Source organism: Serinus canaria, chromosome 5, assembly GCF_022539315.1.
Source record: "Serinus canaria isolate serCan28SL12 chromosome 5, serCan2020, whole genome shotgun sequence".
Lineage (NCBI taxonomy): Eukaryota > Metazoa > Chordata > Aves > Passeriformes > Fringillidae > Serinus > Serinus canaria.
In genome coordinates this window covers 20,442,457-20,468,507 of record NC_066319.1, presented here as the reverse complement: position 1 = coordinate 20,468,507, position 26,051 = coordinate 20,442,457, and the positions used below count along the sequence as shown (strand labels likewise).

The window sequence follows — 26,051 nt, the reverse complement described above, 5'->3', positions numbered from 1 at the left end:
AGCTGCAGTGATTTATACAAGCTGTGGATCTGGCCTATGAATTTCATTTCTGACAGTAACCACTATTACAGCACAGTCAGGACTTTCTACAGGCATTCTTCATGACACAGAGCCCTGGCTCAGCATCCATAACTAATTTGGTGTTGAATGAAGCGATCGCTATACACTGAATTGATATTGAGACTTCCCATTGAGAGAACATTCCAAAAATAGAAAAATTCAGTATGTGTTCAGAAAAATAGGACCTTTCACTCAGAAGCATAAAAAGTCAAGTCATTTTAGTTGTAGTATGAAGTATGGATCTTTGAATTTTACTCATGCTTTTGATGATTGTGCCGCTGTATAACGGGCACAATCATTTGGCATGGCCAAGGATCGTTGGATTGAAAATGGAATTGGTCATTATTCCTTGCAGTCTACAAAGAAAGTGAAGCAAAGCCTAGCTCAAAATCCTTGAATCAACAGTCTGAAAATCAGAGTTTCACGAGGACAGCAGTAGTTCTGTGTGCCAACTTCCAGGTATACTGTCTGCTGTTTTTGTATTGTATGTTCCTATTGTTTAGCAGTGACTGATAAAATTCCTCTCACTTCCCAGTATGTTCTTACTTTGCCTTTTGGGAGATGAAGAATAACATCAAAGAGCAGTTGAAAATGGTCTAGTAAGTGCATTTCTCACTCTTAAGTACGGCTCGTTAAATTTCATTTTGAGAAATGAAGCTGTATTTAGTATAAATGTGAGGGATCCTGGTGAGAAGAAAAGCACCCCAAACCATTAAAAGAAAAAAATCTTTTCTTTTTGCTGCTGTATAATTTTAAACTTAGCAATTTGTGCTACACTTAAGGAAAGAACAGAAATTGCTGACAACTTGGACATCAAACTGCAGGTAAATTAAATTTTAAAATAAGGATTTAGTATTCTATAAGAAGGAGAAATGAATTTTGTCAGTTCTTAGAAGATCCTTAATTAAATTGAAAGGTGCCTTACTATGCTACTTTTATACATTAAGGAGTAAGTATTAAACTGTTTTGCTGACTTCAGTATACTGAGGTCTTGCTGGGCTGCTTTGTAGAGCTGCAGAAAACGTTCCCTCTTTAAACATGTAAATATGTAAAGTATTATGAGAAGATTTTAATATAGCTTTGCTCCCTTTTTGTGATTACCTGTAGAGTGTACTCTAAATCCTGGTATTTGCCACTGAACATTAATTTGTTACCTGTTTTAGTAAGAAATGTTGCTCGGGGCAGTCTGGACAGCAGATACTGAATGTTAATAGATCCCACCAAATGGTTGTTACTCTCTGAGGAAGAGGTAAGATAATTGATGGCTGTTTCCCAAGTTATCTCTCACACCCTGTCTCACTCAGGACAAATATCAGGGAAAAGACGCTGTCTGGAACATGCTTCTGCAAATACTGATATAAAGATTATCAGTGTGCTTAGCTTACTGTCACCTAAAGCAGGCGGGGTACCAATCTCTTCCCACTGGCTTCCTAGCTTTGTGTCTCTCCTAAAAAGGATCCATTGCATCTGCTGACAGAAATGGAAAGTTACAAGAAACTATTTTTGTAAAATTTGTAAAACTATTTTGTAAAATTTGCTGTTACAAATTTTTGTCAAATTTGGAAAAACAGTTTGTTCTCCAAATCTAAGTCTACAGCAGTGTTCTAGTGCTGCTCTGACAGAAATAACTGTTCTTTAACATGATAGAGGTGAATGAGAAATCCACCCCACTTGGAGTAAAATCCTTTTCCAAACATGTATTTTCCATAACACTAGGGAAGTTTACCCTAATTAATTTATGTCAAATTTGAGCATAGCTATATAGCCTACTTTTCTAGACTTTCTAAAGTTTTCCTTTGATTTCAGTAGAAGACAGCAGCCTTCAGTATTCCTTGATATAATATGGTAAATTATAAAAACCTGCAATGAGTCTCTCCAGAAATACTTAGGTTTCAGTGGAAAATAAAGTAACTGTGATAGATAGAGAGAGAGAGAGGGATGGATGGATGGATGGATGGATGGATGGATGGATGGATGGATGGATGGATGGATGGATGGATGGATGGATGGATGGATGGATGGATGGATGGATGGATGGATGGATGGATGGATGGATGGATGGATGGATGGATGGATGGATGGATGGATGGATGGATGGATGGATGGATGGATGTTGTTTTTCAGTGAAGGATTTAAAACACAGGGAAACACCTGAAAAAAAGTTAATATAAAACTCTAAGCTAAAACTTCTTAAATTTCATGGACACCAGACATTATTGTAAAAGAGCAGATAATAACCCCTCTTTCCTTGTTGTGGATTATGTCTGCTCTTTTTATTTCATAATTTTGATTGCAACCCTATAATTTATTGCAATAAGGAAGAAAAAAGGGAAAAAGAAAGGAAATACCTCAATTATTCAGAAAAAAGAAAGTTTATTTCTTGACAACTAAAACAAGGTCCACTCTTAAGGTATGATTACTATTCTTTCAGCATTCAGCACCCAGAATTGTTTATTTCATGGTTAAAACAATTAGTTTTGTCTTTACCATTCTAAGCCTACTGTATAAAAGCTCCATTTTCATAGCAGTTGGCTGTCTGAACCTCTTGATATTCATAAACCCATGAAATTACAGAATAGTTTGAGTGGGATGGGACTTTAAAGATCATCCAGTCCAACCCCCTCTGCTGGTGGCAGGTTACTAGACCAGGTTACCCAAAGCCCCATCCAGCCAGGCTTAAACAGCTCCAGGAATGGGGCATTCACAACTTCTCTGGGCAACCTGTTCTAGTGCCTCACAGTAAAGAATTTCTTCCTGATATCTGACCTACGTCTCCCTTCTTTCATTTTAAAGCCACTTTCTCATGTTCTATTATTGCATGCCCTTGTAAAAAGACCCTCTCCAGCTTTCTTGTATGCCCCATTTAGGTATTGGAAGGCTGCTCTAAGGTTTCCCAAGAAAGCTTATTTTTCAAGAAGGGATAAGTTTAGTTTAGAGGGTACCAAGGATCACAACCTTCAACTGAAATAAAAATCATCTGGTTTCATTGACTTGAATGAAACAACTCCAGTTTATCCCATCTGGGAAACTGATCTCAGTTCAGACAATTTCCTAGAATTACAGAGAAAAATGTTGCCTTCACTCAACTGAAAAGGAAAAAACGTTATAAAGAGCAGCCACAGGAATGTGTTATGTATATCACTTTCTTTTCCCTATATATTTTTTTTTTCCATCATTCCCTCCCAGCTAGTCATAGCTTAGATTTAGATCCATGGCTGCAGTGTTAGAGGAAATTCTTAAATCTGTGCTTGTTCCTTATCTCTGATACACAGCAGCTGTCCTGTCTTCCATGAAATCCTTCTGCAATTTAGATCCCAGTTCAGAAATCAGGTCTAGTAAAGGAAATCTCTGTGCTTCTATGTGAAGAATGTGGGACAGAACTCCCTGAAGTCTTTGCTGGTTCTAGTTGCTGTGATTACATTTTGTCACTTCCTGAGCTCTCTTAAGCACTGAACATATGAACAGCAGTATGAATAAAGAAATTAAAGTGCTTTTCTGAAGATGCTTGAACCCAAGTTTTAAAACCATTCTTGCAGATCAAAGGCAGACAATGACAGACAATTACTTGGTAGTAGCTGCCATTAGACATTCTTGCACAAGCATAAGAAAAATCTAGAAATAGGCCAAAACCAAAATGCATTTACCTATAGACAGATAGCAAAATCCACTCTACAGTAAATTGTGTAATCTTCCAGTCTAAAAAGTCGACTTGATGCAGGTCTGAATGTCATGGCAGTGCTGGGGATATACATGCTGTGTATCACTGATATTTAATTCCAATTAGCACCTACATTTATCCTTGCTTTTAGTAGCTCACAAGTACATGGGACTGGTGTGAAATACTCTGGTGGGAGAGTGTCTGATGATGCCAAAAGACTTCAGATGCTTCACAGGAGGACTGCATTATCCATGTGCATTATAAGTGCTTGCATGGGTGCCTGCTAACGGCACCTTGGAAATATTTCATGTCCTTGTCCTTATGCATCTTTCTGGAGTAGAAAGAAGAATACACAAAAATCCAGAAAATAATTTTGAGCCAAAGAGAACTAGATACATTAGCACCTTTGTCCTTCAACTGTATTTTTAATGTGTTCAGGCTAGAGCAACAATTAGAATTCAAAAATTCAGAAAGTTCTTTCTTGACAGAAAACAAGTGGCTTTTTAAAAATAGTGTTGAGGTGTCTTTAGGTGTATGAGGTATAGCTATGCATGTAGAAATGCGTGAGTTTGAATGAAAACTTTACTGGCTATTGTTGTGTTTTAGTATTATCTTTAATTATTGACCAGATCATGTGTTGCTTATATTAACTCTGTATCTTTCAATGAACAGAATGAAAAAAATAACCTAAATTCAGTGCTTTGTCCTTATCAGTAATGTTCTCCTCTGCTGGAAACTATTTGTTACCATAAGATATGACAGCTGCTTTAAATCAGCTGCATTAATATATTGACATTTTAAAATATTGTATTACTGGGTTTTTTATAGCCGACTTTTATATATAGGAACTCTTTTTTAGCTGTCTCAGTTACTATTTTTTCCTTTTATGTTCTCTGGCAGTTTTAATTAAATGAAAATTATATTTTAATATCCCTGAAAACTGTCCTAAAAGAATGTCATCAAAGCCCTAGTGCTTGCATCAGCAATAATCTGCAGTTGGCACTATAGAGCAAATTCTTATTGATATATGGCATGGAGTCCTGATTCCACTGAAACCAAATGTAAAACTCCCTTTGGTTTCTGTAGGAGTAAATCTTTACCTAGGATTGTCTCTCATAGAACTAGTTAAAAATGCAAGTGTGTGGTGAGCTCATGCTCATAGAATACTGTATCAGCATTTAAGAGTCTGAACAGCTGAACAAGCAGGCAGCACTGCTGATACTGGGCATTAGAGCCTTTTGGTAACTTGAAGCAGATACACAGCACTGTAGTAAAAATTATCATCTGCTAAAGTATTATAAGCTAGCTTTCCTAGATCTGATATGACTTTCACATTAGTGTAATAATATTTTGAATTTGGTCAGTGATTTTGACAAGCAGGCTATAAGGAGACTGTGTAGTGAAGATATTCCATTAAATAAAGGCGTATTCATCAATTTTAACACCATGTCTATGTGAAAAGTAATCTATTATTTTTCTCTATAAGACTTCCTGTAGTATGAAGTTCCAGAGAGATAAGATCTATTCTATCTTTATAATTTATGATTCTTGGATTTATAGGTTGTCTGGACAAAAATAGAATAATTCATTTATGTTGCCACATTTTCTCACAAATTCCTTTAAAGCCTCGGATTTTCACCAAGCTTCATTCAAAGATCTCTTTGTTAATCATCACTTGCTAGACAGATCCATATTACCAATTCTTGAATCAGATGACATTCTGAAAAGATATGGACTATGTCTTGGATAACTCAAGAAAACACATTGGGATGGATGGTACAGGATTTTGCTAGTGTTGAATTTCAGCACATACAGAAACACAATGCTCCAATATTAAGTTATTCCAGAATTAATTTAACATTTGAATAAACTGGTTAAAATAAAAATATATAATTATTTTATTTTGCCATGTTAAAGTGGTTGACACAGTTACAAAACTGGACCTAGTTCTGTCTCATTATTTCTGCTTCCAGTGCCTGACTGAGCTAAGCTTGCTAAAGGATGTATATTCCCTTTTAAGGTAAAATCCAAATTTCATCTTATATGTGCATGTGTGACCCCATGGTTATGCTTTATACAAAGATATTTGGGGGGTTTATGAACTAATTATTGGAATCTAGAAATGAAAACTTTAGTAATTCATCACTTTAGAGTGAAACTGTTTTTGAAACATTATCCTTCAACAGTACTGTAAACAACATGAGTCTTTGACCAGGTCAGAAACATGTTTTTGTTAGAGAAAAATTGACCCTTGAGAGAATATAGCTAATGAAAATAAAATTTGTAGCATTTATATCAGTCTGACCTCATGGCAGGGAAAGTCATGGAGCAGATTACCATGACTGCCATTGCACAGCATGTATAGGATAATCAGGAGATCAGGTCCAGCCAGGATGGGTTTAGGAAAAGCAGGTCTTACTTCACCAACCTGATCTCCTTCTGTGACAAGGTGACCCACCCAGTGGATCCAGAACGGCTGTGGATGCTGTCCTCCTGGAATTTAGTAATGCCTTTGGCACTGTCTTCTGCAGCATTTTCCTAGAGAAACTAATTTCCCATGGTGTGGACAGGTGAACCATCCATTGGGTAAAAATCTGTCTGGGTGGCTGGGCTAGTGAAGAGTGGTGCTAAATGGATTTAAATCCAGTTGGTCTTCCCTTTCCTTCTTCAGCTGGTTCTCTGAAGGTGAACTGTTGTTTTTCTCAAGGGCTTTACATTTCCTTAGTTGGATAGCTCCGAATTATAATGAATGCCACATTTAGCTGGTTATACAATCCTATGGAAGGAATTTTCTTTCAGCTTTTATCATTGTAGTAATTTTATCATTATCTGTTGGAAGGATTGTACTGTGTCTCAAGTGATCTGGACTGATGTCTGTGTTTTTTTTGTTTGGGTAGGAGAGTCCAATGAGTTTCATGTAGGAGTAGCATTATAAATTGCAGTTTCAAACTCCCAAAGTATTTATTCAGATTTACCATTTATAATGTCAGCAACTTGCAGCAGATACTTGATAATACACCTATTGCATCTGGAGTGGAGATGGAGTGGAGTGTGAAACTCATGTTTGCAAAGTGTCTTATATACACATGCTAAATTTTGATAACTAATTTAATCCACTACTGCCTCGGTTTCTTCAGCTGTAAAAAAGAATAATATTACCTGTTTCTTTCCCAGAGGCCTTGTGAGGGTGTGTTTATGTTTGACATCTAATGTGGCAATCCAGGGAATGACGGTTGACGCCAAAATCTCCCACTGGTGTGCAAAGGGCCCCAGGGTCACTACATTCAAGCAATTGCCAATAACACAACTCTCAGGTCAAAGTTTGCTGTTCAGATCCAGGAAAATACTTGTAAGTAGTTGTTATAGTCCCCCTGAGTCACCACATAGTTTCACTCTTAATTCTATTTCACTAGCTGCCTCCTAAATTGAGTTGAAACATTCTCCCACTTGTGATATTTAAAGGTGTACAAATGCTGTGCACAAGAGAACCTGTGACCTGTTCATTGCCCAGCAGTGACAGAGCTGGCAATAATGTGCTTGCTATTCTGGCTGTACTGCACTTTGGTAACACCTAGGGTTTAATTGAAATACACCCTGACACTGGTTTTGTTCATGAAGCATAGAATGGACATAATTACTATGAATCTACTGAGGGATATTATGGCAAAATGTCGTATTACTAATTTTGGTTCCTCACTCTCTTTGGGGATTAAAAAATCACAGATTTCAGTGAAAAACAATGTGCTGCAGTTTCATAGAAGTCCTAAAACAAGTAATTTTCCAAAAAATTAACTTCTTATATTTCTCTGTACCTATTTTTTCTTTCAAAACACTATCACAGTAGGATAATTGCATTGCCCCTAACAGTTTCATATTCCTTCATAATTAAATAAACAGCTTGTAAATTGCAGACCGCAAAGTGCCTGTGTTCCACTCTTACCTTAAGGGGTTTCCATAGTTACAAGGACAAGAAGTTTAACCATCATTTGCCATACTCAAGGCTATTTGCAGCCTTAACTTTTTAACTCATGTCTCTTTTTCTCTTTGTTGCTTTGTTTATTAACAGAATGAGGGAGTAATTTGGACTCAGTTAGCCACTACAAGTGCAATGATGCAAAATGGACTCTGGTGCTTTAGTGTGTTGTTAGCTGGGTATGTTTTTCCCAGAAGGTATTTTGAAATAATACATGTTAACCATACAGCCTATCGTTATCAAGGTTATGAAATACCTATAAAGCACTTCTTCAACTCAGCATCAAATAATTTAGCAGTTAAAAAAGGAAAACAGGAAAACAGCCTTCTTGACACATCATCATGGCATAGAAGTATTTAGGCAGATACCTATTTTTAATCATACTGCAGAAAAATATTGATGCAGGTTTTCCATGGCTGCTTTAATATAATTTCCTTTCATCCCTCATTCTCCTCTGTTTTATGTAATACAAAGTTCATTTTGAAAAACTGCAGTTATTATTGTACAAACTTGATCTTTTCATAACACTGAAATGGACAATTCTCTGATTTGCTAATATCAAAGTAATCTTCAAGTATTTTAAATTTACTTTGGCTTTTACCAGGGTGTCTCTGTTGCCAAACTGTAGAGAAGTATAGACAACTGCTACTGCATTACATGTTCATCAAACTAAAATATTTTTGTCTTCTTGTGTATGTTATCTGCTGAGGTCCAGAGCTCAGCAAGGCTCAGAGGATGATGTGTATGGGTGACAAGATTATTCAGCCTTAGCACATTCAGTAGACAAGTGCAAATATTGTAATTTAGGAAATAATATTTTGGACTTTAAAAACTAGATTCAAATTTTCTTAGGTTAGAATGAAACTTTCTTAAGTGCAAGTATATACTCTAATTAGTTTTCTGTTTGTTTGTTTGTTTCTCTTCATTATACTGGCTACATTCATATATGCATTCTTAGGTTGTTCTCACCTTACATTTCCCACATCTCTTTTTATCATTTGTGAGTGGCAAGAAAATTCTGAAAGTAGTCAGGGCTAATACCTTGGATTCCATGAGCCTTACACATTTTTGCCTTTCCATTTTTGAGAAGACACAGACTTTAATATTACATAAAGTAACAGATTTTTTTGCCTACCAGTTTGAAATGTTCTAGTACATTTTTAAAAAGGATGTTAATTTACAATTTAATGTTTCCATGTATAAAAATTGACAATATTACACCAGACCAAAACTTAGTTTGTTTGAAATAAAGTATCACTGTACTATGTCTAAATAGATGTTCAATTGCCCCTAAAACCAAAAAATACTATGGTATTTCCAAAAATGACCCCAGTATGACATGACTAAAACCTGCACTGTTTTGGATCAGTGCTTTCAAACAGCATATAGTTTTTATTAAGGGTTGTTTTTGTGCTAATTTTGTTGTGCTTCTCAGATGCCTTCCTAACATGGATCTGTGATTTTAGTTAGATAATGAATGAAAAAAGAATTTAAAAAGCATAGTTATAGAAATAAGGCAGTTTAATTATTGCTCACTGAGATATTTCTGCCATAAGAGATGAAAGTCTTGAAGGTCTTGTTTCACTTCCTCTTATATCATGGTTGGCACATGAGGTGCCATGGCAGACTTCTGTAATTAAGATAATTTTATTACCAGGCTATTGTAAAATATCTATTGTTCAGTTGGCTGTTTTCCCCTACATAAATATCTGTCCAAAAGGAGATATGAGATGAAACAAACAAAATGATTGAGAAAATGTATTTAATCAACTGAATTAGTGAAGCAAAATGGAACTTCAGTAACCCAGGGGGATCAGTGATGAGGTAGAAAACCTTTTTACCTTTATGTAATTGGTTTGAATCAAGCCCAAATCAATACAGAACAAAAGTTCCTAATGTCTATACGGGGTCTCAAGAAAATGAATCCAAATTAACTTTGAAAAAGGGACTAGCTAAACTGCATTACATCCTTTTATGGACACTCTTAATTGAAGTTACTGTGGCCTTGATTCAATTTAGCTTAAATTAAATTCTAAATAAGAATGTCCACACTAAGATTTAATGCAATAGAATTAACCCACTTAAAAGTGAATTCCAATTAAAATTCTAGAATGTTTCTGGGTGCAGTAGAACCAAGCTGAATTGTGGTGGCTTTTATGAAGGAATTTTAGCTCATGGTGAATAGCTCATAGATTGCTCCTATTCATGCAACTGTGAACAGTCTGAACAGAGAAGTTAGGATTGTTCTGTCCTCATCACCCTTGGAGTGACTCCCTGGAGTGGCATCCAGGGAGAAGACAACAAAGAATATAATTCCTCTTAAGATATCTAAGTTTGTCCTAAAGAAATATTCATTACATATTATCTGATTTTACCTTGAAATTAGTCCTACTGAGGGTACAAATTGTGAATGATGCTTAAGAGTAAAATTATATTTGTAAATAAAGAGAAATACCAAACTTATTGAGATTCAAACACTGTAAAATATCTTACTTTCTAGCTAAAATGTAAATATTTTATCTTGGACCAATGTGCACTCAGATTCTCATTTTTAAAAGGTTTATTTCATGTTCTTTTCTTTTACCTGATGTTAAAGAGAAAATCTTAAACTTTAGAAAGAAATGAGAGAGGAAACATGAAATGATGCTGGAAAATGAGGTGGGTGAAATAAAGATGTTTTCTGTGTAACAAAATGAAAGACAAGAAGAAAAAGGCAGACTGGGTCAAACTCACCCTTGATTGAACTCCCCTGAAATCAGTGGTGATTCAGGAGGATTGAATGTGTCCAATCACATTTAGGTCTTTCAGATCACTGTCTTAGTGATTCAGTTGAGTCTTAAAAGGCTTGCAGGAGAGAACTAGGAAGTATCTATGGTACAGCAATATCCACTCTGCCTCCTACACTTGAATGCTTCAAGGGGCCACAGAACTATGTCCCAGAGCAAAGCAGCAAAACATGCAAAGAGGAGAATAATTTGCATTGTGAGTGCTTTGATTTGTCTGGCCTCATGAGTAATTAGTTTGCATTGCAGGGCTGTCTATCCAGCCTGCTTTGGCCTCCATTGTATTTAACTAAAAATAAAATAAAAAAGAAATAGAAAAAAACTGCTGGGTTTTGAAACTCACAGTATTTTAGACATTATTGCTATGGCTCCCTTAACTGTTGTTGAGACTTTTAAAGTCCTATAGCAGTGAAAAGGGAAAACTGATTTTTAACAATGTAGATAAAGTTACCCAGTTCTATAGTCATAGATGTGGGATTTCATTGTAGATCAATCTATTCTAAAAAAGTCAAACACCTCTGACTGGAGCCAACCCATGAAGAAATAAAAAATAAGATTAGGGAAAGGAAACCATTTAGAAATGGTAAACCTGCTGTAAACCATTTCACTGATTTTGCATGATGATGCAATGTAGTTGTCTGTTAAGGGCATAGCACGTGTTCCTTTGTTAGTGACAAAAGCATCCCATGGAAAAAGAGTAGGGTGTTATTGTGCTGTGCAGGGGCAGGGAACAGCATGCAAAGTGCTTGCACTGCTCTTGAACTGAGAGCTCAAGTCCTTGAGGGTTCAGCCAGGTGGAAAGGTATTTCCAGAGAGAAAAGGGGGGAGGTGAGGTGGGCAGGAGATAACGGTGAGTGAATCCCTGGCAATGTGGCTCCGTTGGCCCAACCCTGCACAGCCATATGGGGACACACATGTGAGGCTGCTGGAGCATTTGCAGAGCAGATGTTGGTAGAGCATTTCTGACCCCGGTGGAGCTCCCTGCCCACAGCTCAGTCTCTATTCTGGGACAAAGGCTAACCCTCGTGTGTTTCAGTACTTTGTGGAGCTAAAGCATATTGTGTGCGTGTCTACACTGAAATTCCCTTGGCTGCTTCTGCTGCCATTGCTGCCAAAAGGGGATCAGTCTCAGGCCCTTGGAGCATTCAGAGTTCCTGAAAAGAGAGTCAAAAGAGTTACTTCTGCCTAAGGTCATCCTGGGATTTGGACCTATTTTTACTGCTGTATTCCAAGCTCTGCTCCATACAGAAACTATTTCCAATTCTCTGGTGCTGATGCTACCGGAAGAGACTTCCCAGCATAATTAGCTGCTTGACGCACCTAGCTCCTCTTCACATGTTTGGAAATCTGCTGTTCAATTTGCAACTGTAGAGTGGCTTGTTCTCTGAAAAAATGCAGATATCATTGCAGAGGGTTTTTCTCTCAGAAAACCTCTTTAAAAGGGTGTGAGGTACAGCATACATAACTCTGCTATATAGAGTGAAGCAAAGATGCATTTTCTGAATGCATCCACATATTTGTCAACTTGAAAAAAATTGAAAAAAGTGGTTTGAATGCTTCTCATCCTGAAATTTTCTGGGACACGGCTGAGGGAGAGCTTTTGTGATTTAACAGTTCTTCAGCTGAGACAACTGTGATCACTTTTGATGATGTAATTTTACTGCGATAGTTTAAACACCTGACACTTAATAAGTTCTGTCTATATTTTCAATGCAGCACATATAACATCACATCTCAATTTTATTCATGACAGGAACCAAAGTGTGCTAGATCACACTGCATCTTAAACCATATATTGGGATAAAGCCATGGCCTTTGCACTGCACAGCTCTGCTGCTGAGACAGTTTTTTGTAGACACACAGACAAGACAGAAAGCAAAGCATGAGTTGCCAACAGCAACTAAAGTGCCAGCTAAGGGTCACTGGAGCTTGGGGAAATATCTTTGCCACCTGCCATACCTCATTAGGCAGATCTTTGCAAATGGCATGGAAGTTCTCTTTTCTTATCCAAGATCCCCATTACAGGAAAAACCTTCGGCAATCAGAGGGAACACAGTCACTTTCTCTTGGTAGTATAGCAAAAGGAGGGCAAAGCCCATCAGATCCAAGACCTAATAACAAAAAAACAAAAAAAAAAAAAAAAAAAAATGGAGGTAGTATTACAAGGCCCATAAAGAAGGCACAATCTGCATGCTCATTTGGCAAAGTTATATTTCAATAGGGTAACCACAGCATCCTCCAAGCTGTCCCTAAGGAAAGAGGCACTGAGCATAGCTGCAGAGGTAAATTAGCCCTGTCATTCCTTGCTTCATCTTCTGCACTGGATCTTAAGAGGGCAGGGCTTTCAGCTCAGAGGAAAATGTGTAGTACATTGAGAGTAACAGAGTCGATAGGCTATAGAGAGGAAAACATGCAGATCAAATGTCAATTCCAAAAAAGATTTTTTATTTCTGTGAAAATAGAAAGCAAAATTAACAGCTCTCCATATATGTCTGGGAATGTCTCCATGGCCATAAAGAGAATATACATTACTGTGCTAAAAAAAACAGATGATATATGCTGTGGTAATTAGAGCAGTGCCTCAGACAGACTTAAGGCCATGTTTGGAAACACGTTTGATAATTGCACTGTGTGTGGGGAACTGGCTGTGCAGTAAGGAAATTCTTAACATTTTAAACTAAATTTTTAGTCTCTACAGCAGAGGGCACTAGTGATATTGAATTGACTGTAGAGTTGCTATTTTGGTACAAGGAAAATGGAAAAAAAACAAACTTAAAAGACAAAGAAGTGTCAACAAAGACTAAGGAACTGGTAGATGGTCTGTGTTCCATGTGTGGGCTTGTAATGCTGAACCTTCCGTGTCTCTAGCATAAATAGGAATTGAATAGCAAATTTCTCTAGTACAGAGCTCCAGATGGATCTTTATGTAAAGCCCATTAAAATATTTCTATAACACCCTTCAAGGCTTTAAATTAATTTTCCACTCTTTTTTTGTGCTGGTTAATTTTTTTTTCCAGGGTATTTCCAAGATATTTATGATTTAAGATTGCCCTGATATGAAATACCTGCCCCAAGACTTGCTGAATATTTAAGCTCTGAGCCCTGAAAAACAACCAATATAAAAGAAAGGATATTTTTACTACATTCTTCCAGCTACCAGGAATCTTACTGCCATATGTCAGCTTCATGCAAACCTCAGTAGCTGAAGTGAGGACTAGCAAGTTATTGCCTGGTATACTTTCTGCTGGTCATGGCCACTTTTTTGGATCATCATCTCCTCTGTACTTTAGCAGCACCAAGTTCACTTAGTGTGGTCTTGTCCTAAAAAGTGCAGTTCGCTTCCTATACTAACAAAGAACAGGGCAAAATGACAACTAATATAAATAAATCCAAAGTTAAATCAAACAGTGGCTGCAAAAGCTAAGATTTGCTCTCACTGCCTCCTGGAAAATGTTGCAGAGGGATGACAATATAGGTATTCTCTACTTATATATTAAGCAAGATACAGCTTAGGCACAGAAAGATCAAACATACCAATACATGTGAAAACATATCTAGAACTTTGTATTCACATATCACAAAATGGTGATCCTATCTTCAGAATTATAGAGTCAGAGAAGCTATCAATTAGCCAGTAACAAAACCTGGACTTGAAGTATGCACAGATTTGAATTTTACAGAAACCTGGCAGTGTCAGATTTCCCTGGAGGCCTTTGATAGATGGTTGTACTGAGGCATATGTTTGATTGAGACATCCCTAGCACAGGACTAGGGAGAACAGTAAATGTAAAAGCCACAGGCGATTTTGGCCTTCAGTTCAAGGAAAAAGCTGTTCCATGTGAATGATTCATTGTTTCAGCCAATAACCAAAAATAGGAAGGATATAGGGAATTTATTATAAGAAGATAAAAGCATTTCTTTCAAAAATCTTTTTGCAACTGAGACATGTAAATACTTTGGGTTGGGTTAGACAACATTTACTGATCAGTCTCATAATTGGATAATTTATTTATTGTCGTAATGTACTCAAGTAAAATGATTTTCCCCCCATGGAGCATATGTGTAGTGATGACAAGGGAAGATTTTCTGGATGAAGAACTAGGTGAGGGAAATGTTGGGAGATACCCTCAGGTTCAAGCAATTGGAACAGGAGGAAAGTGCCTTGGAGTACCTCCAGCTTGGCTTGGGATCATCAGCTTGATGGAGGCTAGAAAAGAGTAGCTGAAGGGACTTGGTGAATACAGAGCCTGATGTTGAGGGTGCTTGCTCTCCCATGGCCTTTCTTATTTCTCTGTACTTTTTTGTTCTACAAATGTTGAGGTTTTCCTGGTCCTTCAGGGAATCCAGGATACAGGATTGAGACCAGACAGTCACAAAAAGAAAGATAGAGAAACTATATGACATCCTACAAAGCTGGCCTTTAGTTCTGGATTGGTCTGAGAAGATTCCTGCGCCTCTGCAAGCCCAGCGTGCTCCCTGTGCCTCACCAGCCTTGCACACAAGGATAACTGGCAGCTCTGAAGGCAAACATAGCAAACTGAGTTCTCAGGCCAGTTTCAGTGAAGACAAAAACATTGCACCAATGCAATGGTAAAATAATTAGTTTGTTGTGTTTCTGTGTCTGTTTTATTACTTGTTAATGGAATTCATTATTCAGTCCAAGTCCTTAGGGTATAAGTTTTAGAAGAATTTTGAAAATGAGAAAGGAAAAACAAATTACTGCACCAAAAAAAGAAGAAAAAATTAAAAATTAAAAAAGGATGAAAAAAATGCTAGTACAATCACATTAACTATCACAGATGATGGTTAATTACTATTCAGCAGCAAAATTCATGGATCATGGATCACAGGTCCTAACTAAGAGCCCTAAAATTGATATTAGTCTCTAATACAATTCTTTTGACCACAACGGCAGGTTTTTCTTCATAACTGTGTAAGAAAGATGGGAACCATGGCCTTTTCAGCTGCTTTTTGAATATAGTTTTACTGCAGATGGACTTTTGCAAGCAAAGTTGAATTTTAGTGGTTAGAGTGTCTCTCCATACATCCTGTTCAGCACCTCTGAAGAGATAAGTGACCTGGTGAGCCTGCAGTGCAAAGGAAGGTGTGCAGGGCAGTGACCCCTCATCTAGTCTAGTACATTACCCTAAGCCCATCAAGCTGATGTTCAGGAGTGCAGGTGTTGGCAGAGGGAAGAGATGGAGGGATGGGAGCAGCAACAGCTAACACTGCAGCCACAGGGCTCTCCAGAGCCATGGGACAGAAGTGTAAGCTGAAGAGACAGAAGTGACTTGCTCAAGGTTGCAAAACACATTGGTTTCATGAATCTTTCATAACAAGAATGATGTTTTATAAATAGCACATATAGAGAGATCAAACATACAGATACAGCCCAGAATTTTTAGTTCCCTTCACAGTTTTTTTACCATTATATTGGATTTTTCTGCAGTAAATTATTCAAAATGAGATGAAAACACTTGCTAGCTCTGCACCATTATAACAGGTATTTTAAAAATACAGAAATATATTCTCAAAAACACATTGTCTGAATATACAATTAGAAAAAAAAGTGTTTCATTAAATGAATTGCTGTGAGATGAAAGTTAATATATTTTCCTGGTTTGGTGGTTTTTTTTTGGCTTTTTTTTTTAAAGAAAGGTCTCTATTTTTTACAAAAAATGAATCAGTTTGGAGCCTGGAGTGGAAAACTGTTGCCTTATGGTATTTTGTTTTAATGAATATATATGTACTATCCATCTGGGTGCTCTGGGTTATAAATATGCTTTAAGCTCGCTGTAATTTCTAAGACCTCACTTTTGGCTGATTTATAAGAAATTTCATTAATCTCGGCAACAGAGGAATCTTGAACTGAGCAGCAGATTGAAAATGAACTGAAGGCTGGGGACTATAAAAACTGCCACACATGAATCAGTACTGAAGTTCTTAAAATGGTAATGATCATTTGTAGTGTGAAGGTCTTTTTTTCCCTTTGCAGTAAGAATGTTTTAAGGTTTTTTTCAAGGTGCCAATGAAACTGACAACCCTGCAGCTACAGGGATATTTTTCACCATTTAAATAAATGTCTATTTTCATTTCTGTGTTCAGTACACGTTTGCTGATGAGTGTTTCTCTGCTGCTGGTGCCGAACAAAAGAATTGAAGAGGCCATATCATTAAATTGGATGATGCTCAATATGCTTCTTTATTTTAATTTTTTTTTTTTAATTCTTATAGGCAAGATCATGCCCTGTCATCTGCATGAGATTCAGTTTTGGAGACTTACTTTTAGGTAAACTCTGATTCAGGAATCATGTTTGGACAGACAGAGATTTTTATCCATACCAGAAACTTGATTTTCATATTATCTGTTCTCTTGCAATGTGTAAAAAGGTTAACACCTTGAATACTCTGATAATTCCTATCTTAGCAGAATCCTATGTTGCTAACTTTTGCCTTTTGAGATGCTTGTCCTTTCTTTCAACTCTCCCTGAGTTGCATTTCTTTTAGGTATTCATTGTGATTGAACTTCTTATCTGCCCTCCACCTGCATACACTGTACATTGGAATGTGCAGGAGAACTAATGTATGGCTATTTCTTATCTCCTTGCCAGTTGCAGCTGACATACATATCTGTACTGAAACATAATATTAGAAATTCTATACCTGTTCTCACTGTCAAATTTTGAGACATCGGTAGAGTTGACTGAAAGGACTTGAGAAGCCTTTGTTGAGATAACAGAATTTTTTAAGATTAATTTAATGTTCTCCTTCTCATTTCTTCCTTTCTTTCAGACGATTCAAACTCCAGAAGGACCAACACCAAATAAATTATGAATGTTGAACAAGATGACCTTACATCCACAGCAGATAATGATAGGTCCTAGGTTTAACAGGGCCCTATTTGACCCCCTGCTTGTGGTGCTGTTGGCTCTTCAGCTTCTTGTGGTGGCTGGTCTAGTGAGGGCTCAAACTTGCCCTTCTGTCTGCTCTTGCAGCAACCAGTTCAGTAAAGTGATTTGCGTACGGAAAAATCTTAGAGACGTGCCAGACGGCATCTCCACCAACACCCGGCTACTCAATCTCCATGAGAACCAGATTCAAATCATTAAAGTGAATAGCTTCAAGCATCTGAGGCATCTAGAAATCCTGCAGCTCAGCAGGAATCACATCAGAACAATTGAAATAGGGGCTTTCAATGGTCTGGCCAATCTCAACACTTTGGAACTCTTTGACAATCGTCTGACCACTATCCCAAATGGGGCTTTTGTATACCTATCAAAACTGAAGGAACTGTGGTTGAGAAACAACCCCATTGAGAGCATCCCTTCTTATGCTTTTAACAGAATCCCTTCTCTCCGGAGGTTGGATTTAGGGGAATTGAAAAGGCTTTCATACATCTCAGAAGGTGCCTTTGAAGGTCTGTCCAACTTGAGGTATTTGAACCTTGCCATGTGCAATCTTCGAGAGATTCCTAACCTTACTCCACTTGTAAAACTGGATGAGTTAGATCTTTCTGGGAATCACCTGACTGCAATCCGGCCAGGCTCTTTCCAAGGGTTAATGCATCTTCAGAAATTGTGGATGATACAGTCTCAGATTCAAGTGATAGAAAGGAATGCTTTTGATAACCTTCAGTCGCTTGTAGAGATCAACCTGGCACACAACAATCTAACACTACTGCCTCATGACCTGTTCACGCCGCTCCGCCTAGAAAGGATCCACTTGCATCACAATCCTTGGAACTGCAACTGTGATATCCTTTGGCTCAGCTGGTGGATTAAAGACAAGGCACCCTCCAACACTGCATGCTGTGCCCGTTGCCACACGCCCCCCAGTTTAAAAGGAAGGTACATTGGTGAGCTGGACCTGAATTACTTCACATGTTATGCTCCGGTCATAGTGGAGCCACCAGCAGACCTCAACGTCACAGAAGGCATGGCTGCAGAGATGAAATGCCGGGCATCGACCTCCCTGACCTCTGTATCCTGGATTACTCCAAATGGATCAGTGATGACGCATGGGGCGTACAGAGTTCGGATTGCTGTGCTCAGTGATGGCACATTAAATTTTACCAAGGTAACCGTGCAAGACACGGGTTTGTACACATGCATGGTGAGTAACTCTGTTGGGAATACCACGGCTTCTGCCACGCTGAACGTGACCGCCCTGGATAACCCCGGTTACACGTACTTTTCAACCGTCACGGTAGAGACTGTGGAACCTTCTCAGGATGAGGCACAGACCACAGAGCAGGTTGGGCCCACACCAGTTACCAACTGGGAAACCATTAACATGACAACCTCACTCACTCCACAGAGCACAAGATCAACAGAAAAAACGTTCACCATTCCTGTGACGGACACAAACAACGGGATCCCAGGAATAGATGAGGTTATGAAGACTACCAAAATCATAATTGGTTGTTTTGTGGCTATCACTCTCATGGCTGCTGTGATGCTGGTAATTTTCTACAAAATGAGGAAACAGCATCACCGGCAGAACCATCATGCTCCAACACGGACTGTAGAGATCATTAATGTGGATGATGAGCTTACAGGTGACACACCCATAGAGAGTCATTTGCCCATGCCAGCAATAGAGCATGAGCACTTAAATCACTATAACTCTTATAAATCTCCTTTCAACCACACAACAACAGTTAACACAATAAATTCAATACACAGTTCAGTGCATGAACCGTTATTGATTCGAATGAACTCGAAAGACAATGTTCAAGAGACTCAAATCTAAAACATTTATGACATTACGGGGTGGGGTGGGGGGACAACAAAAGATGGTTTATAAAAAAAATGACACAAATGACTGGGCTAAATCTACTGTTTCAAAAGTGTCTTTACAAAGAAAAAGAAATTTATTTATTAAAAATTCTATTGTGATCTAAAGCAGACAAAATTATGTGTATTCCTCAGAACCTGTTTTTGCTGCAGTTATTTACCCTCCTCGTTCCCGTTTTCCTGCCCAACCTACCCTGACTCCCATTTGCCATATTTTTCATAGGAGATCTTGATTCCCTAAAAGAACTGATCTAGGAAATTTTGTAAGAATTCTGTTACACTTTGGGAATTTTTATGGTGAATTCTAGTGGTGAGATTCGGTCTATTTTGTCACTTTCTCTTTTTTCTTTTGTTTTCTCATGCCCTTTCTGAAATTATTCAACAGAGAATGGAGTAATAACAGTAACTTTGCAAGTGAGAAAAACAAGTAAACCTTTTTTTTCTCCATGTAATGATTTGCTCTGTATTTACCGAAAGCACCATTCTGTGAAAAAAATGAAAAAAAAGTAAAAAAATCAAACCAAAAATTAATTTACTTGTGAAAGCCTATAAAACCCATGATCTTTTAAGCAATTCTAGAACCAGAATTTGTAGTTCAAACACTAAACTAAGATTATAAATAAAATATTGTTTTTTTCTGTACTTGGATATAGCTCATTCTTAATGTGGCTTTAAACAACAAAAGTTTCTTAAAATTCTCATGATAATCTGCTCTAATGGTCCAAAACACAGTCACTTTAAAGAGAATAATTAAATAATTTTGGATCATTACTGAAAAATATCACAGTTTCATTTTAGTTTATGAAAACAACATACTGGCAAAGAAAGGTGTTTGATTTCTAATGCGAGATTGAGATCGTTCCTTCTAATGGTGTGTGTAATTATCTCTATTATATCACAAGATGCTTTTCACAGTGCCAGAAAAGTTTTACAAGGATCTTCAGTTGTCTCTGAATTTATTAGACAAAACTAAAATTGTTTTTCTGGTTTTTTATTATTTATAACTATCAATAAGAAAATTCATCTTTATATTGAAGCTAGTGGTTTCCAGTTCAGTTGTTCTGGGACTTCTAGGCACAAATATGAAAGAAGCTTAGCCATAATAATACCTGTAATAAGAGCTGTATCCCTATGTGAAAAATCAAATCAACATGCTCTTCATGGAGTAAATCACAGGAAAAAAATCTGAGGATTTGGGTTTAAAGAATTGAAAGAGCAAAGTCAGACAAATCAGAGGATATTTTAAGTTACTGGAATTTGTATGACAATTAGACTCCCTGTGGAGTACCCAGTTTCCATTAATTTAGACTCAGACTCATGTACCAATGAGAAATGCACACACTTTGCCTTTCTGTTTTGATACATTCTTTGGATTTAGCTTATTGGTCTAGGACTGGTGTATATTGTGCTTGCTGAAAGCTAAAAGGAAGGCTTTCCATAAGAAAACCCACTTCAGGACATTGTGTTCTTCCAAGCAGAAGTTCTGCCAAATTAAACTTTATGTGCTGGCAGCTGAACAAAAGCATTTTAAGATTATTCAAATTAGGACAAAAAAAAAAAGAAACTTATATATGATTTCTGAATGTATTTTCACCTGTTTCTTAACCACCCTTACTGAGGGTTTCTGGGGCCTTGTGCCAGGTAAATAAAATTCCTAGCAAAATCCATTTGCATCTTTCTAGTATGGAACTGCATGCAGGATGAAGACCACAATGAAAAATATGCTTCTATTCTGTAAGTTTAAGATGGAATTCCGATAGGTTGAAGAGGTAAACATCTCCTGTTGGATGCACAGTTCTCAAGGTTGCAAGTGAATGTTGTAGTACAAAGGCCTGATTTAAGAGGATGCAGTGGAGATAGGTGACAATGAATCACACCCTGCAAGGAGTCTGATAACACCGAATGTAACCCAAAGTTCTACAACAATCTCTACTAAACACTTGGCAAAGCAGTATCCTTTGATGTGCTACATGAAAAATAATATCTTCTCAAAGGGAATTTTAATAGAGGGCAAAGATGGACCTGAAGGTAAAATATTGCAGCTGTGATTCTTAGGTTTGTTTCTTCAAAGTGCAATCGAGTATTTCATTGGTGATTTCTTTAAAGCATTGTGATAGATTGTGTACAAAACCACTTCAGTTCCACATTCCTATGCGTTCTTTGCCCACCTGGCTGGGAACAGTCTGTCCACGGCCAATGCTAATCTGAAAATTGAAAAAAATTCCATTCAGGGAACCTAAATCTGGACTATTTAAAACTGTAATCAATGGGTTTATGTTAACAAATTATGGCTACTCTAACCAGTATTTGTGAAAACAGTTATGGTCAACATGGTTTTATAAACACCTAGTATTTTACTAACCCCTAAAGTAGGTTGATAGGAGGCCTACAAGAAAACAGGTTTGGTTATTGTCAAGTACAATACTGGATCAGTGACAATCTTTGGTCTCTTTCGTAGTAATACAAAATACTTTCAATGACTGTTTTAAAGCAATACATTCATTCTTACTGAGTGTAAATCCAGTTTTATTGGCTAATCAAAAAACCAGATATTCCTGCTTGCTCATAATAATCACAAAGGAAAAGCATTGGGGTGTGTTTGGTTGGGTAAGTATATATCTGCTACATGTCAGTCATATTAGTTATGATTTTCCCATCATGTTCCCTATCCTTGGAACCACAGATATTTCTGATTCCTTCCCACTTCTACAAAACAGTACCTTTGCAGGTGAATTAAATACCAGATCACAGTTTAAATTATGAACTGAGCTCTGTAATAAAGTGAAAGGAGTGCTGTGCTCTCTGGTTTTGATGCTCAAATCACATGCCAATGCCTCCTGCCACTGCTCCAGAGACAGCAATGTTAAGAAAGAAGCCTCTATCTCCTGTATGACAGAGCATAACTGACAGAAAGTTCTAATGAAATTTCTCTTGCAGGTGCCACATTGTGTGTGATGTAAAGCAATTGTGCAAAAAAATTTGTGTTCTTGATTATGATCTAGTGGGCTCATGAGAAATGATGAACTGTTCTCCAGTTGATTTAATGGAGTTTGAAGATGTTTATCTGCGGTCCTGTACAAACAGAAATTGCAAAGCATTTTCTTTCTGGAATTTTCATCAAGTCTTGAGAATCTTGCCATATGCAGAAATAACATGTGTAAAAGCAAACCAAGTCAGTTCCATTCAACTCATCATAGAAGATGGACATTTTATTTTCCTTCTAAAAGGGCTTAATGTATGAAAAGTAATAGATTAATTGTATTTTTTGCTAAAATATTCTAACACATTAAAAATATATTTAATCATTTCAAGATTCCCTGTCCCCACTGACACAGGTAGAACACAGAATTAGAGAAAAGGCAAGCAAATTAATATTGTACTTTGATATACCAGCTTTGTAGTCTTATGAAAATGTTTCTTACCAACTGTCAGGTACTATATGTCAGGTAGACCATTAGTGCAGTCTTTTCAATGAGGAAAATCACTTCAACTTTTTCCCCCCTCTCTAAAGGTTATATTCCATTTTTACATGACCTAAATACATTATTTTTGAAATTCTCACTGTTTTTCTTTAAATCTAGGAGGCAAAGGTCTAAGAAATGTTACCTGGCAATTTCATACCAAAAAAAGTAAATGAAGAAATAATTTACCCTTATTTCCTAGATGTAATAAAAGCAGTTAGGCTTTAGTGCCTGGGTTTCTTTTCTTCTTAGTAGAACAATTTAATTTATCTTTTTCTCATTTGTGCAGGTGTTGCCAAGAAAAATCTCATTTCTAAAATTTAATCTGCAGTTAGTCCAAGAGTAGTGACGGACATTTTATTGCAGAGGTGATATTACATATTAGTATTATAAAAAACTAACACATGGAGCCACCACTATTGACATAGAAGTGGTTCATCAGCAGGGAATGGGCTTGGGGAAATTCTGGGAAGCCTACCAGGTAAATCTGCAATTCCTGTTGGCCCTGCATCCTCACTTATGGTGGTGCCTCGTGAGAACACGGTGGTTGTGTCTAGTTTGTGGATGGAAAAGCTCAGCAGGGCAGAAGAGATTTGGGTTGGGAATAACTTCATCAACTGCTCCTCACTTAAGAGCATAGATGCAGCAGTAATCAGCAAACAGCCAATAGCTCAGGTCCAGGCATGCAGTGTATTATTAGAAATGAGGAAAAATTTTTATTTGTTTACCGCATTTAATCACAAGTTGGTTGTAAGGCTAAATGCGCACTAAACAATGGAATACTTGAAGAATAAAAAAAGTCACAGATTTTCAATGTGACTTTTACACAAATGGAAAAATCATGCTTTGAAAAAGCACTCTAGGATAGGTTTTTCAGTATTAACTCTATTAAGAGAGTCTCAAGCTGCATCAAGGGAAATATAGGTTGGACATTAGGAAGAAGTTCTTTACAGAAAGGGTGATAAAGTTCTGGAATGATCTGCCCGGGGAGGTGGTGGAGTCACCATCCCTGGATGTGTTTAAGGAAAGACTGGATGTGGCACTCAGTGCCATGGTCTAGTTGAGGTGTTATGGCATGGGTTGGACTCAGTGATCTTTAAGGTCTTTTCCAACCTAGTCATTCTGTGAATTCTGTGAAGATAAATGAGATTTGTACTTTAATAGTTACATGCTATTTATTTCGATAAGAATAAACAGTGATTTTTTTAGGTGAGAAATGTATAAGGAAATATTTAGTTTAATTTGTTTTGGTTTTACTCCATAACACACACCCAGATTGTCTGATAATCAGAGTGCTCTCCAGAGGGCCAAATCAGTGAATTCTGGCTGACTTTCATAAGAGACGTCTTTCATGTAGTGTAACTCCAGTGAGTTATGAAATTTTTGAAGGAGGGAGAGACACTGAATTGATTACATCATCAGATGATATTATGGTCATCTTTCATAAAATAAGAAAGAGAACAATAGTTTGTCATTTTTGAGAACTTTGAAAATATTTTGTTAAGATAGACCTTCTTAGCAGGAAAAAAAGCCCAAACAAGCCAGAATAAATCAGAGTATTATTTGACTTGAAAGGAACAGTAAGATGTAATGTTTAAAGCAAGTAGTGGGAGTTTTATATCCCAGATAGCCTTTACATATTTTCTACCAGAATAATTTGTAAACTCAATAAATTAATTATTTTTTTGTGTATCACGAAGCTTCTACAAGGATTCTGTCTGCTTTATGCACACTTTCCTGTTTTCTTCTTGCATTTTGCAGTACATGCATATAAAATCCCAGCTTTCAACTCTGCAACAAGTTCTCACACAGAGTGTGAAAGGAAATTCTCTTAAATCATCCAAACTCCACTCAGTGAAGGTGCATGTCTGGTACTCTCTGGGGCTTTCTTCAACCTACTTGGAATAGCTTGTGTAGTGAGAGATTCCTTAGTTTCTTTGATTCTCTGCTATTATAGCAATATATGATTAATATCTTAGTTTGGAGAAGTTTTTGCAGGGATTATATTTTCACCAAATTTAAAACTATAAGATGCAATTTTATTTTATTTTAGTAAAACATTTTAAATTCTATTGACTTGAAAAAATACTACTGTTCCTTTCACAGCAGCTCAGTTAAGTGCAACTAAATTCAAAAAATAAAAAATAAATAAAAATTTAAAAAGAGAAACTTTTCTGGAATGCTCTGCATGCAGATGGGTCTGTATATGTGTATTATTTGAAAATTGATTCTACAGGTGAGTTTAAAGGAATAAAGGAAGAAATTTATAAAAAGAAAATAAGAGAGAATAAATGAGCCAAGAGAGAATCTAGTAAAACAGAACTGGAGTTACTGGACCACAGAGTTAATTAAACCCCTATAACTAATTTAATTCCATAAGATGTAATTCAATTTGATCTAATTTGCTCATTTAATTTCTCAAAAGGACAGTTAGTTGTCTAAAAAAGGAGGTGGAAAGATGAATTCTGTTTTTGTCAGTACCCACATGATATCAAGCAGGTTTTCCCCTTCCTTGCCCTCCTGGGCTTGCCATTGCTGTTGAGCTGTTCCTTTATGATTTTCTGCCACTGCCTTCCCAGGCACCCACCCATGCAGGCTGCCCTGGGAGTGAGTTCCAATGGTCAGTGAGACAGGCACAGGTCCCTGCTGTGCTCCTGAGCAGGGCCCCTGCAGTACTTGGTGTTTAGGGGCACTAATTCCTAAACAATTCATTCCTAGCTGATAATGCAAAGTAGTTTCATAAATAATGCACAAGTCTTGAATATTATATGTGAGATGAAGGTTGTTGATCACATGCCATGTATTAATTAACTATCTTCTACACTGAAAGAGCCTTTTTTTTTCTTTTTTTCCCCTGTTGGAATATATGCTTCTTTGTGATGAAGAAAGATCAAAATCAAGAATTTGATCAAATTGTAAAGACTTGAAAGAAAGACTTAGCAATGCTGTGTAATATTCTGACTATAAAGATTATGAATTGTACAAAACTAAATTTAAGAAGAAAAAAAAAGGCAGTAAATAGGAATAGTCTAAGATTCGTAGAAAGCAAATACCTAAACAAAATTATTGTTACCTTAACAGACTGAATAAAACAGAAACACTGACAACTTTCATGGCTTTTGCTAAAACTTCCTGGACAGAGATTGTTCTGTTCTCCTATTTTTATTTTCAGAATAAATTCAATTTCTTATGTCAGGAATGTTTCCATCAGGATGGACATGAGTAATTATTGTTGGAAATATTGTCTCCTCCTGTTTCTCTCTGGAGAAACACTGGCTCTGGATGTTTATTTTTTCAGCTCCCTGCTGATTTCTGACACTCC

General features: G+C 37.0%; 1 protein-coding gene across 2 annotated transcripts in view; it reads left to right on the top strand.

The window, feature by feature from the left end:
* The window catches only part of LRRC4C (leucine rich repeat containing 4C), an 89,843-nt gene extending 69,882 nt beyond the window's left edge, over positions 1–19,961 (top strand). The window contains exons 3-4 of one of the 2 annotated variants that reach the window (XM_050975739.1): positions 16,708–16,762; positions 17,266–19,961. In XM_050975739.1, coding sequence (XP_050831696.1) covers positions 17,308–19,224 — 1,917 coding nt within the window. In that variant the 5' untranslated portion in view covers positions 16,708–16,762; positions 17,266–17,307 and the 3' untranslated portion in view covers positions 19,225–19,961. The remainder of the gene's footprint in view (positions 1–16,707; positions 16,763–17,265) is intronic. The other variant, XM_009102147.4, reaches the window with a different exon arrangement.
* The last annotated feature ends 6,090 nt before the right edge of the window (positions 19,962–26,051 follow it).